This window comes from Rhipicephalus sanguineus, chromosome 2 (genome assembly GCF_013339695.2).
Source record: "Rhipicephalus sanguineus isolate Rsan-2018 chromosome 2, BIME_Rsan_1.4, whole genome shotgun sequence".
NCBI lineage: Eukaryota > Metazoa > Arthropoda > Arachnida > Ixodida > Ixodidae > Rhipicephalus > Rhipicephalus sanguineus.
The window spans coordinates 224,457,103-224,471,599 of record NC_051177.1 but is presented as its reverse complement, the minus strand read 5'-3'; the positions used below and the strand labels follow the sequence as shown (position 1 = coordinate 224,471,599).

The window sequence follows — 14,497 nt, the reverse complement described above, 5'->3', positions numbered from 1 at the left end:
GGGAAAGCTTGGCGACATCGCGTACGTACCAAAACGCACGCAAATGCTAACGGTTTATAGTGGAGCCGGCAGGAGGTTAGTCCATGAAAGCTCAGCAAGTGGAATGAAAGCCCAACAGTAGAGTGCAACAATCGATGAAACGTTGGCACACAGCAGATCTACCCTTGAGCTGGAACAAAGCAGCCTGGAAGTAAGGCTCGACTTCGATCAAAAAGGATATACTCTCAAATGCCAACCAGAGAGCCTGAGCCTCATACCAGCGGACACACCAGTGCATCACCGAGGAGACACATAGCGAACATCTTCCAAGGATTCCACGGCTTCTCCACAAGCAAAAAAAGGCAACGCAGGGAGATGCTCGAAAGAAGACGACCACGTTGAGAAGAAATCGGGGTAAATATATCTCAACAGCTTATGGCTTGAAGATGCCACTGTGCTCTTGATAACGCACAACAAAAGATTTCGATACAGAAGGCAGTGTTGCGGAAAACATTGTGCAAGCCACGTTGTGGTAAACTGTAAAAATATGGCACTGCAGTTTCACGACGACGCATCATTCTCAACCACACTCTTATGGCGAACAAACGAGGCTGTGACGTTCTCTTCAGCACTGTGGAGGCCCCCTCAGATATTAGGGAGTTTCCGAATAGAGGCCCCAAAGAAATAACGTCGAGGCCACTGCGCATGTGCGAGGCACAGACAACGTTTGCGTTGGGGACGCTACTTCTCGAATTTAGCGGGAACCCCAAAGCTAACCCCAAAAGCTTTGCGTCAAACAAACATGGCGGCATCCACTGAAGCGACGGCTCTCGGCCAAGACCACGCCAAGACCAAACTAACCCGATTTTTGAGCAATGGATGGCGTTATGAATTTAAAAATGCTCGCATAGGCTATCGCTTTCTCATACCTCACGCATACAACAAAGGTTGGCCGAAAAGTAGCCCATGTTTTTAAGATGTCGATTTGAGAGCTCGTAGGCTTAACGCAGCTAGGGTGGCTAGAAGCTGGATTGTCTTGGCTGATGACGGCAAATGTGGACTCACAGAATCGATGGAGATTACCAGCGAATTCATAACCACTACACCTTGCAAATTAAAATTTTAAAGAATGCGTGTACCGAAAGTTATGTTCTGTGAAAGCTTTTAATTAATTATTCATCGTAGTTTGCCTTTCTGGCCATCGTGGCGCTGCAGGCGCAAGACGCAAACCCTCAGCGCAAAACCGCATTCGAAAACTCTTAGCTTCTGCTTTATCCAAAGCACACGCAAAGTGCTGTGGGGCCCCTATTCGAAAACTCCCTATTACGAAGGGCGAAAAACTCTCACGATGTATTCATCCGCGTCGCGTCGTCTGCTCAGCGTCCCCCTCGCGTCTGCGCGCACGCGTTGGGTAAAGTGAGCAGACGGCAGCGCCGGAGAAAAAAGAAAAGCACATCCGTGGCTGCACACATCGAAGCTGGTGCCCTCGAAATTATCAAGTCGTCCTCGTGCACTGTGCGGCCCGCAAGTTACAAATTGACGCTTGTATTTGCTGTAGATTTATGTCCTGGCCAGCGATCATTGGCCACTACATTGCGCTATTTCCAAGAACCGTTATCAAATTTTCGGTGCGTTAGGCTTAGCAGACGTGGCTAAACAAACAGCTGATCTCGTAAATAACGACCAGGCGTACTTGATGCTTTGTCTTGAGCGTGAGATGGCACAAAGGGACGACTCAGTTGACGCATTTATTTGTTGTTCTCAGCGCAGCGGGCGAGTAAGTTTGGTTCGAGGCGGGCGGTCGCGTGTGCATGAGCGCTGCCATGCCGATTTGTAATCACAGTGACTGGCGGTTACTCATACAACAAATAAAAGGCACACGACGTAAATTCGGAGAAGAAAGTCGTATCCATGCGACGTAACCCGTGCCAAATGTCCCAACCCTGCCAATTGTAATGTAATTATATCTGCTGCGCAAGCTCGCGACTTGTTTACACCCCGTAGTGTTCATTATACCCATATGGTTAGGTAGCGGTTAGGTAGCCCAGCTCTCAACCCGAAATGGTGAACAGTGGTGGCGAGATGAGTGCGCAAAGGTCGCAGGAGGCGGGGTTTTTGTCATTTATTTATTCTTGTCATTTATTCACATACGAGGTACCACACGGCGCAGCAGCGTCGTCGGATATGAAAAACAGAAGGACACCTCCTCGCATATGCGCGCGCACGAGGGTGGCAGTCTACTCATTTATGGCCACGCAAGTTTCTCACGATGACGGCGGCCCCGGATGTTGCATTGCAAGAACTGTTTACTTGCCATATTATTACCCCCGGAAAGCCAGGGAGCAAAGACAGTCCACTGTAACAAGCACATCACCACATCATTTTCTTTTTTTTTTTTAATGCGAATGCATTTCTTAGTCGGGCTATGTAAGGCATCCGGCGTTGTCCGCGCTTCTCTCCGCTCTCACTCCCTCTCCCATAGCAACAGCTGTGGGTGCGCGCGCTTATCCTCGCCCCTAGCAACCGGAGCAGGTAGTGCGGGCGGAGTAGCGGTGAGTGGAGAGGAGGAGCGCGCTACGGCGTGTGAGGGCGCTCGCATCGTGGGAGCTCGGCGGAGCTCCCGCGTGTGTGGAGAGAGTGTAGGAGAGGGTAGGCAGTGCTTCGCCGCTCCTTCTCTCGCAGTTCGCTCTCTCTCCTCCCTGCGCCACCGCCTCATGCAGTGCGTTTGAAACGCGTTTGTAGCGTTTGTGCTGCCTTGGCACAGCCTGAAAACAGCGCGTTCTAAACGCGTTTGTGCTGCATTGAAGGCGGTGGCAACATCCCTGAGGTGATTAGGAACGCACGTAGGAAGCGTTCGTTGAAAGAGGCACCCACAAGAGAGACACTTGAGCGCGTCGATGTGTCCAGCTTTACGCCATTAAAATTACTACGCCGTGTACTCTCGGCGCAAGAAATGCATTCGCATTTTCTCACGATTCCCTTCGGGAGGTGGGGGCATTTATTCATCCATTGTGAAGCACGCTGTCCTTCGGACTCGACCAAGCGGGTGGGGCAGCGATGAAGATTTGCTCACCCCCCCCCCCCCTCCCGATGGGGACCCCTGCGCACGCCTATGCCTCCTCAAGATGCAGTAACACCGAACAACTGAACCCGATAACCCCATATCCTTGTAATGCTTCCACCTATGAACATATATAGCGTAGGTGCCATTTCAAATTTATATTAAATGCGAAGCATTTCTTAGCGAACCTTTGGCACTTTGAGCGTTTCCATCCATCCATCCATCCATCCATCTAGCCAGCCGCTACGTCTGGCTGCTCTCGTGATCGCCTCCATAATTTGGTGTATACCAAAATTCGCATAGGAGGGTAAGAAGATTGGACGAATATGACTGTCTGGTCATGACATGAATAACGTGAAAATCGTATCGCGTACGTCGTCCAGACACGTGTGGCACATACCCGTTTACCACGTGCCACGGCGTACGGGTATGCAGCAAGATGGTAAGTTGGGCCAGTTGGATTACGTTCATAATTGAAAAGTTTTTTGAAGCGCACCAAAAAACAGACGGACAGAAGAGGCTGACAAAGACAGCGCTTGCTCTCACAACTGAAGTTTTATTGATCAGAAGAAAGGTATTTAAAGCGGTTACATGGCTCTTCGCGCATGTGCAACAGAACAGGGTGCAACAGAAACCACTCGTATCGGGATTACATAATAGTCGCTGTTATTTGTCATTTAATATATTTTGCAAATACTAAGTGTAAATACGATTGTTCTGCACGATAAAGAATACGCGTATCTCGACACTTAGTATTTGCAAAATATATTAAATGACAAATAACAGCGACTATTATGTAATCCCGACACGAGTGGTTTCTGTTGCACCCTGTTCTGTTGCACATGCGCGAAGAGCCATGTAACCGCTTTAAATACCTTTTTTCTGATCAATAAAACTTCAGTTGTGAGAGCAAGCGCTATCCTTGTCAGCCTCTTCTGTCCGTCTGTTTTTTGGTGCGCTTCAACAAAATTTTCAATTACGGGTATGCGCCACACGTGATCGACTGTTTATATCTACCCAGGAACGGCGAGGACAGGCTTTGTCAGAGCGTGAAGAAAAACCGACACCGTCAGCGTTGACTCGACGAATGCAAATAATAAAAATTAGGATCCGAGCAGGAATCGAACCCAAGCGTTCTGCGTGGCAGTCAGGTATTCTACCACAGAGCGACGCCAGGTCTAGAAACCGCTTTGGAAAAACATGTCGGTGCAACGTCATTTGTGGCTGCTGTGCGGCCTCTCTAATTTTATAACAAAGCAATAAGCACTACATACGTAATGCTATGATATAGGCCTCATTTCGGGTCAAAGGTAATTGTGGTTGCAGTGTTGGCTCCGCTTTTATAGGAGTCTAATAAACATTACATTTGTATTCCTTTCGTTCAGCAAGCTATATCCAAACGTTACTCGACCACGGAGGAATGCGCTAACGAAGTTTACGTATAATATTCACATTATGCAACCGTAAAGTGCACTTCGTTTCTATAATACTGGTGACTGTGCTCTAACGTGAGTGCTGACGTCACGTCAGATCATAAATTACCCTTTAAAAGGACACTAAAAGCAAAACGATTTTTCACATATTAGTAAAGTACTCTTTCACGATGCCAAAAACACCACGCTTGCTGCGAGAAGACGGTTAGTAAGCGAGAAAATGCGCAAAAACAAATGTGGGAGGCGACGCCACCTCGAAGTTTCCGCACCATTCGCCGTGACGTCACATGTTTTGACGGCACCTACTAGGGACTACGTAGTTCCTAATCGGTAAAAACGAAGTAGATTGTCCTCTAAAGGGGCCATAGACTTAACATACCAAGTTTGGGGTAATTTTGTTTAACCAATGGCGCCAAAATACGATAAACACACTTTGAAATCGGCGACGTCCGGCGGGGGGATTTCGGCGCGAAATTAAAAAATGAAACTATGAACTTGATTTTCTCCTCTATTAATAAACCTACGATGGCGAAATTAACGAGATTAGAGTTACCGGAGCACAATTTATCGATCTAAACCGATTCATTGTTTCTCTTTAGTGTCCCTTTGAACGCCAGTGTAGTCGACATGCCTGGTAAGCCCACGATGTGCACGCAACTACTCCATTTACAAAAAAACACGTCGATCCACCTGGTAACGCTTGGCTCAAAGCCATAAAAATGCAGCGTAGAACTACTCGCTAACTGCTTCGCATGAAACCGATTCCCACAAGGCGTGGGATCTGCCGAATTTTTATGTGCAGCATAACAACGGTTTCTCTTTGAATCGCGAATGCTTGCACTCGATGATTTCGTTGCGCATTTACTTGAACTTTTGCTAACGTCTTAGCCAAATACGATCCCGATCAGCCCTGATCGCGATCAAATGTCCCCGTGTGACAGCGGTATTATGGCACGGTGCAAAAGTGAAGGCACGCAGAGCCATCGTGATGAGTTCAATAATACACAGGTCGTTGGAGGCGCACGTATTTCCAAAGATCATGTGGTGATTCCGCCTACGGGAGATTCACCGATGTGCCGCCCCTGGCTACACCCCTCGATGCAGTGCATTTAGATGCCTAAACTATACATCGTCATTCTGGAGAGGAGCCGATAAAAATAACGAGAAACCCTATATCCCTGGGAAAATCATCATTTTCTTTTTTTTTGAGAACGCACATTGCCGGAACGTTACTGGGGCGTTTCTTTTGAGCCGTGCACTTTTCTAGGGAGACCGGAATCTTCGTGCGACATTTAGATGAGACGTGTGGTTTGTTGGTGGCAATATAAGAGCAACGCGTGTCCGCAATACACGTTCCCTCTATCGCCAAGCATGCACGTGCATGTCAGGCAAAGGAACAGGTCTCACTTGTCAGTCAGCACGGTTGAACGCGCGCTATGCAAAGCGGGCGTCGTTGCTGCCGTTCGTTACGAATTGCTCCATGCGGAAAACGTGCATGCATCGACTGGTCACGGTCGTCAGTACGTGGAGAGAAACAAATTGTATAGAGGCATCTACGACAACTCAACACGGCGAACGCAGTGACGAAAAGCACGCAGCTGCCGCACAGCACGAGATAAGAAGTTGGCAGCCGATCCGAGAGAGCCTTCCGAGCGACGTTATTTATAAGGCCCACTCGACAACTGCCATGCAAGCGCGCCGTCGGATATAAACAGTGTCGAAGCGAAGCGCACAAGCCGAGCACAGCTGTTCGCGGCAAGGTTGTTCCGCGTAAAGCTGTGTACCACTGTGCGCACACTGGCCTAGGCGAAAAGAGCGTGAGCCCTGTGGTGGCATTACCTGCTGATTTCGGCCCTCGAGCATCGCGAAAACCTTCATCGCCGATGGTCGCGAAGAAGGCCCGAGAACACACCTCCGCAGATCACGTTTCGCTCGGCCGTCACCATGGCGACGCCACCGTCTCGTCTGCTCTCGCAGGGGGCGACCGACGCGCCCGAGGTGCTGCGGCAGTGACACTAACCGCTGCACCCTCCGAGCTTTGCGTTACAACGCGTTCCTTGTATCGCCCCGAGGTGAATGCAGAAAGAATTCTGGCGCCTGACTCGGGCAAACAAAAGTTATTGGACCTACTGTTTTTCAGAAAAGAGCAGACGGCAGAAATTGGCATAACCCACCGCATTACACTCAGCCGTTACTGACGTGACACGGTGCTTCCTATTAAAACGCGGCTCACATCTTGCGCTACCAGAACCTTTCCGCACATTGTGTCCTCCTTTCCGCAAGCAGCCGCTCTTTTCTCGTTTATCAATAATGCACACCACCGTGTGGTCCATGCAGGAGAGGCCATAAAAGCAACAGACAAAGCAATAACAAGTCAGTAACAACCAGGCAAGCAAGAAAAAAAAGACAGAATTCTAAAGATGGAACGTTATGTATGTGGTATTTATTGAACACGAAGCGCACTGCTTTTCTCTCTAGCTCTCGAATATCACTTTTGCTGCGCTACACCGGAGAGTTAAAAAGCTGGGCCGGTAAGGCCACAAGAGCGCCGATATCGTTGTCATAGGTACATTAGAATACTTTAAAAAAGCGCCAAAATTTGCGTCATACAACGCTCACAATACTCCTAATATCAATCGTAAAGAAGCATTTGCACAATTAAAAACGTGCGGACATTGTTTTGTGTTTATTTCGAATACTTTTAGGAGAGATAACAATGGCTGTTCATGCAATTTACTGTGCGCAGAAAGGAACGTTCGCAGGCCGGTTTACTAGATGAAAGAGATTCTTTATTTGGGAAAATAAACCACCATATCAACACTTGAGAGTGCGCGAGGGCACCGGCGTCGTGTATGTCGTAGAGCCTCGTTTTCTGTCACCAACAACTCGAATACACGTGACAGCCTTTGTTTCTTCATGGTGAACACTTCAGTGCAAACCTGGACTGACTACAAAGAAGACAAGCACTGAAAGTTATGTTTTGGTCTTTTTAACGGCGATAGAACTTCGTGTGCCGCGTAACTTTAGTTTTCACTGAAGCTTTCGGGTGACGTCTCACTCGCCACTGCATGCAGCGATCGACGTTTGCCTGCTTCTCTGCGCTGAAGTACGGCAGCACTGAGCTGGGATTTCGCTTAACCATGGTTGTCAAAAGTAAGAAACGCCTAAAAAGGATAATTTCACAGTGAACAGAACGGGCAGATATGCTCAAAAGAGTCCCACTGGTTTGTATCTATCATACCGGATGGATTCAAGAGCACGCTTTGAAAGGTCAATACCTATTGGCTGGAGTACCTTAAACTTGTGAATGAGGTATGACTCTTTATATTCTCTGTCTCTCGGGGACAGGAAGTTTGACTCAAGTATGCAAAGTTTGAGCTCGTCCAAGTTGTGACCTGCCACATTAAAATGCTATGCCACTGCTTTCGGCAATTTCTTCGCCGCGTCTGCGCGATGTCCGTTTAATCTGATATTAAGAGGCTATCCTCTTCCGCCAATGTAATGCTTGTGACAAAGTGAACATTCGAACTAGTGCAGGTAAAACGAGGTTTGACATGATGGACGTCATCACTCCGGTGCTTTTAACTACATTTCGAAGGCGTTTGCAAATCTCCTGAATAAAGCTACTATAGCACTTTATAAACAAAAAGTTAAAAATACCGCGTAACCATGAGAGCACTTGGGAACGCTGACAAACGCCGTGAAACCGATAATAGCGCGTACTATGCACTGCGCGTTACTAGGGCGATCGGGTGTGTGTACTGTGACGTTCCCGAAAGAAGCAGTAAGCTACGACACATGCATTATCAACTGACTCAAATATCGTCTCTACGTCAAGTCACGCTGAACTTGAAAACATGCAAAGAACGAAAAAATAAATGCCCCGCACAGCTGATGCTGCGGAAAACTGTTGAGAAGCTGAATTCAGAAACGCACGCGTTTTATTACAGCGTTTAACGTGGTCCGGCCTCGTACAAGTTATCGTCCGTGTAGTCTGACATTTTCCGTGCGTTTTAGGTCACGAATGTAAATAGCTAAGCAGTTCAAGCGCGCACAGAGTTCGGTTTCAGGCGTCCGCCAGATGTACGAGTGTGAGCGGTGTGTCGTCTGCTAGCGCTGCTCCGTGGACCCCTCGAGAGGGCGCGCGGGCAGTTGTCGCTACCTTTGATAAATAGCTGAACACCTTTCATGCTCATGAGCATTGGATATTACGTCGAGCGAAGGCGGCGCCACTGTTCTGCTCACTACAAACGGAGGCTTATATCTGCACATATTAAGTTAGAATCGAAAAAAAAAAGTGTACTGCATTTCTGTACTGATAAGAAACCAGTAACCGCGCACACCAGAAGGTCATGTGATCGACCTCTACTGTATCTTCGAGATTTTGCCGCGTGAAGGGCCCAAAGTAATTTTTGAAAAAAAAAAAAGAAAAGAAAACAGGACTCGCTTTAGTCAAAACAGTAAACAAGAATCTTTCCATTGGTGGTGTTATCTCAATTCGTGTTCCGAGTCAGTCACGCATAGCACAAAGCGGTTTCCGGGCGGCGCCTTTACAATCGCTCGTAGCTCCAGCCGTAAGATCCCTGTATTTATAAAGGTAGCGACAACTACACGCGCGCCCTCTCGAGGGGTCCAAGGGGCAGCGATAGCAGACGACGCGCCGCTCGCTCCCGTGCATATTGCGGGCGCCTGAAACCGAACTCGGTGCTCGCTTGAACCGTTAAATTATTAACATTTGTGGCCGAAGATGTTCATCAATTATCAAACTACAGGGAAAATAACGTCAACGAGCACGGAGCACAAACGTTGAAATAAAACGCGTGCCTTTCCAAAGCACGTTCCGAGCAGGTTCCCCACAGCAGCTGTCATGCAGGGCATTTATGTTTTTTTTTCTTTGCATACTTTGACATTCAGCGTAACTTGAAGTACAGGCGGTATTTGGGTGAGCTAAAAGTGCTTGCTTTCTAGTTCGAACAAAATAGGCAGGTGGTGAGCGTACTGCTATTCTCGGAAACTTCATCGGGCACCTAGCGCTCTTGTAGTGCGTAGCGCAAAATACGCGCTATTATTGGTTTGACTATGTTTATCAGCGTTCGGAAGTATTCCCAACGTTAAACGGTACTTTTAACTAAGCTTATTTTGTTTGTACTCTAAGAGGTTTACTTAGGAGAAGGGGGCATATTCCACAAATCCAGTTGCGCTGCATCAGCGACTTGACTACATTTCCAGATATAGGAAATATATCATGCCCACTAGTGTCGGTGCGGCATATATGGTTTCAGTTGTTTCCTCCCAGTGTCTTGCAGTATTATTTATTCTAACTTGTCAACTTTTGAAAGATAAGAAAGACTTTATCCAGCCGGTGACTGCAGCGCCGCGGCGAGTCACGGCGCGAACTAATACGAGTGCCAGCGCGCTAGGTGCTTTTCTGACGACTGTGCGAACGTCCCGAGCAGTTTGAGTCCCCATGAATATTCCCTGCGAATGTAATGATACGTGAGTGTTGGCTGTCAAGCGGTAGTGTTGGATCAGCAACATCGCGCGTCAGTGTGATCATGCACAAGTGCTGGCTGGGAGAGGTTCTTCGCAGTACGTACCGCATGGGTTTCCTTTGCGCATGCGTGGCCGTCGCCTAGCAACGGAGACACGCGCCTTGCGAGCGCGGCCAGATGTTCACTGGCGCGGCCGAGCACAGGCATGTCGGGCGTGTGGTATTGCGGTAGTACGGTAGTACGGTCCCTAGGATATACTGAGAGTATTGGTAGTGCCGCTTCGCCGCTGCGACTACGCTCAGCACTTGTTGAGAGCAGATTCCGTGCCACTTTTCCTGCGGCGCGGGACACTGTGGAGCCTGCAGTGGCGACAGCACCTGACGAAGGTGCAAGGCACCTGCGGGACTTGTTGATATTGACATTTGCGTGCGGTAGATATTGCCGTACTTATGGCGTTTACCGTACGGAGGTGAAATGGCCTGCACTGAAGTACAATAAAAACTCAGGGTCCCTTATGCATTTGCTGAGACGACCGGAAGGTGAAAGCCATCAAGATGATGTTCCAGATGAATTACCAACCCGCTCAAACGCTCACGTTAATAGGCCTAGTGGCTGCATAACGTCGCAGGTAAGAACTTCAGCACAAACGAGGACGTATTACAAAGAGATGAGACGAGCCCTGGCGCAGTGCGCGTGTTCCGTCCTATTAGCGCTGAAGTTTTCACCTTCAAAATGTACTGAAGTAGCATCTGTATCGGATGGAATGGAGTAGCACAAGCACAGACCCTTAATATTTTCATGAAGATAGATGCATGGGTCGCGGGCCGCTGCGGTTGCCTGCGTGCAGCGCATATAATCGCCCATCGTAGCAGCTGCACGCCCAATACTTCTTTCAAATGTGCCTGCGTGGGAGCCTTCGTCCCTTTTTCCTATTCTTCTAAGCTTGATTTCGGCTGTTGTAGAGCGACATTTTTAGTTTGGCCCTCATAACCGTCGGCGTGCGGCGTCTGCTAGCGCGCGTTGCCCATATTTTCCAAGGCCAGGCGTTTGCGTGAGGCGGGTGCAGTAAAGTCGAAAGAAGAGGGAAAAATCTAGGGACGTGCTGGCTGTTTTGTGTGTGTTGTGCGGCGGTTTGTGTGATTGTAATATTCCCTGCGAATGTGATTATACGTGTGTGTTGGCTGTTTCGTGCAAGCGGTAACATCCCGCGTCGATGTGATCATGCACGAGTGCTGGCTGTTTTGTGCAGGCGTTAGTTCTGGATGAGATGGTGGTCACTGACGGCGACAGAGCTAACACCGCTGTCACACGGGCACTTGCTGCTACGTGGTCACTTTTAAGTGCGATCAGGCCCGATTGCGGTCTGGTCGCAGTTTGACTGACGGCTGCACGGTATTCGATCCGCATTAGTTTGGACCGTGCAGCAGCGATTAATACCGGTGTCACACGAGCACTGTTGATCGCGATGAGGGCCGATCTGGATCGTACTTCTTGATCGCGGTCAACAAATTTGTCGCTGCCACACAGTACAGCCTAATCCGGATTGAGTTTGGTGCGTACGTCAGCCAAATCGCGATGCGCAGGTCGCGATCGTCTTGATCCCGATTTGGCCTGATCGCAATAAAATGTGACCGTGTAGCAGCACCTGAGCCGGATCGGCCCTGATCGCGATCAAAAGTGCCCGTGTGACACCGATATAAGTTGTTGACTGCGATTAAAAAGGCCCCGTCCGGATCTGCCCTGATTGCGATCAAAAGTGCCCGTGTGACACCGATATAAGTTGACTGCGATCAAAAAGGCCCCGTCCGGATCTGCCCTGATTGCGATCAAAAGTGCCCGTGTGACACCGATATAAGTTGTTGACTGCGATCAAAAAGGCCCCGTCCGGTTCTGCCCTGATTGCGATCAAAAGTGCCCGTGTGACACCGATATAAGTTGTTGACTGCGATCAAAAAGGCCCCGTCCGGATCTGCCCTGATTGCGATCAAAAGTGCCCGTGTGACACCGATATAAGTTGTTGACTGCGATCAAAAAGGCCCCGTCCGGATCTGCCCTGATTGCGATCAAAAGTGCCCGTGTGACACCGATATAAGTTGACTGCGATCAAAGGCCCCGTCCGGATCTGCCGTGATCGCGATCAAAAGTTTGCCCGTGTGACACCAATACAAGTTGTTGACTGCGATCAAAAAGGCCCCGTCCGGATCTCCCTGATCGCGATCAAAAGTGCCCGTGTGACACCGATATAAGTTGTTGACTGCGATCAAAAAGGCCCCGTCCGGATCTGCCCTGACTGCGATCAAAAGTGCCCGTGTGACACCGATACAAGTTGTTGACTGCGATCAAAAAGGTCCCGTCCGGTTCTGCCCTGATTGCGATCAAAAGTGCCCGTGTGACACCGATATAAGTTGTTGACTGCGATCAAAAAGGCCCCGTCCGGATCTGCCCTGACTGCGATCAAAAGTGCCCGTGTGACACCGATACAAGTTGTTGACTGCGATCAAAAAGGCCCCGTCCGGATCTGCCCTGATTGCGATCAAAAGTGCCCGTGTGACACCGATACAAGTTGTTGACTGCGATCAAAAAGGCCCCGTCCGGTTCTGCCCTGATTGCGATCAAAAGTGCCCGTGTGACACCGATATAAGTTGTTGACTGCGATCAAAAAGGCCCCGTCCGGATCTGCCCTGATTGCGATCAAAAGTGCCCGTGTGACACCGATATAAGTTGTTGACTGCGATCAAAAAGGCCCCGTCCGGTTCTGCCCTGATTGCGATCAAAAGTGCCCGTGTGACACCGATATAAGTTGTTGACTGCGATCAAAAAGGCCCCGTCCGGATCTGCCCTGATCGCGATCAAAAGTGCCCGTGTGACACCGATATAAGTTGTTGACTGCGATCAAAAAGGCCCCGTCCGGATCTGCCCTGATTGCGATCAAAAGTGCCCGTGTGACACCGATACAAGTTGTTGACTGCGATCAAAAAGGCCCCGTCCGGTTCTGCCCTGATTGCGATCAAAAGTGCCCGTGTGACACCGATATAAGTTGTTGACTGCGATCAAAAAGGCCCCGTCCGGATCTGCCCTGATCGCGATCAAAAGTGCCCGTGTGACACCGATATAAGTTGACTGCGATCAAAAAGGCCCCGTCCGGATCTGCCCTGATCGCGATCAAAAGTGCCCGTGTGACACCGATATAAGTTGTTGACTGCGATCAAAAAGGCCCCGTCCGGATCTGCCCTGACTGCGATCAAAAGTGCCCTTGTGACACCGATACAAGTTGTTGACTGCGATCAAAAAGGCCCCGTCCGGTTCTGCCCTGATTGCGATCAAAAGTGCCCGTGTGACACCGATATAAGTTGTTGACTGCGATCAAAAAGGCCCCGTCCGGATCTGCCCTGATCGCGATCAAAAGTGCCCGTGTGACACCGATATAAGTTGTTGACTGCGATCAAAAAGGCCCCGTCCGGATCTGCCCTGATTGCGATCAAAAGTGCCCGTGTGACACCGATATAAGTTGTTGACTGCGATCAAAAAGGCCCCGTCCGGATCTGCCCTGATTGCGATCAAAAGTGCCCGTGTGACACCGATACAAGTTGTTGACTGCGATCAAAAAGGCCCCGTCCGGTTCTGCCCTGATTGCGATCAAAAGTGCCCGTGTGACACCGATACAAGTTGTTGACTGCGATCAAAAAGGCCCCGTCCGGTTCTGCCCTGATTGCGATCAAAAGTGCCCGTGTGACACCGACATAAGTTGTTGACTGCGATCAAAAAGGCCCCGTCCGGATCTGCCCTGATCGCGATCAGAAGTGCCCGTGTGACACCGACAGGGGCGTAGCCAAGGGGGGGGGGGGGGGGGCGGGGGGGGTTCAAACCCCCCCCGAAATTTTTCAGTTTTGCTTGCGTATATAGGCACGCACACATACAAACGCACGCACGAACATACATAAAGTATGGTTGAACCCCCCCCGAAAAAAATTTCTGGCTACGCCCCTGGACACCGATATAAGTTGTTGACTGCGATCAAAAAGGCCCCGTCCGGTTCTGCCCTGATTGCGATCAAAAGTGCCCGTGTGACACCGATATAAGTTGTTGACTGCGATCAAAAAGGCCCCGTCCGGATCTGCCCTGATCGCGATCAAAAGTGCCCGTGTGACACCGATATAAGTTGTTGACTGCGATCAAAAAGGCCCCGTCCGGATCTGCCCTGATCGCGATCAAAAGTGCCCGTGTGACACCGATATAAGTTGTTGACTGCGATCAAAAAGGCCCCGTCCGGATCTGCCCTGATCGCGATCAAAAGTGCCCGTGTGACACCGATATAAGTTGTTGACTGCGATCAAAAAGGCCCCGTCCGGTTCTGCCCTGATTGCGATCAAAAGTGCCCGTGTGACACCGATATAAGTTGTTGACTGCGATCAAAAAGGCCCCGTCCAGATCTGCCCTGATTGCGATCAAAAGTTTGCCCGTGTGACACCGATACAAGTTGTTGACTGCGATCAAAAAGGCCCCGTCCGGATCGGCCCTGATCGCGATCAAAA

The 14,497-nt window shown here is 49.5% G+C and overlaps 1 protein-coding gene across 2 annotated transcripts in view; it reads right to left on the bottom strand.

Annotated features, from left to right (window-relative positions):
• Nucleotides 1-14,497, bottom strand: part of LOC119384126 (serine/threonine-protein kinase tricornered) — a 259,204-nt gene that overhangs the window by 185,702 nt on the left and 59,005 nt on the right. The window contains exon 1 of one of the 2 annotated variants that reach the window (XM_037652420.2): nt 6,313-6,366. The exons of the other annotated variant lie outside the window; for it this stretch is intronic. Coding sequence (XP_037508348.1) covers nt 6,313-6,351 — 39 coding nt within the window. The 5' untranslated portion in view covers nt 6,352-6,366. Of the gene's footprint in view, nt 1-6,312; nt 6,367-14,497 lie in introns of those variants that run through there. 2 annotated transcript variants of the gene reach the window in all.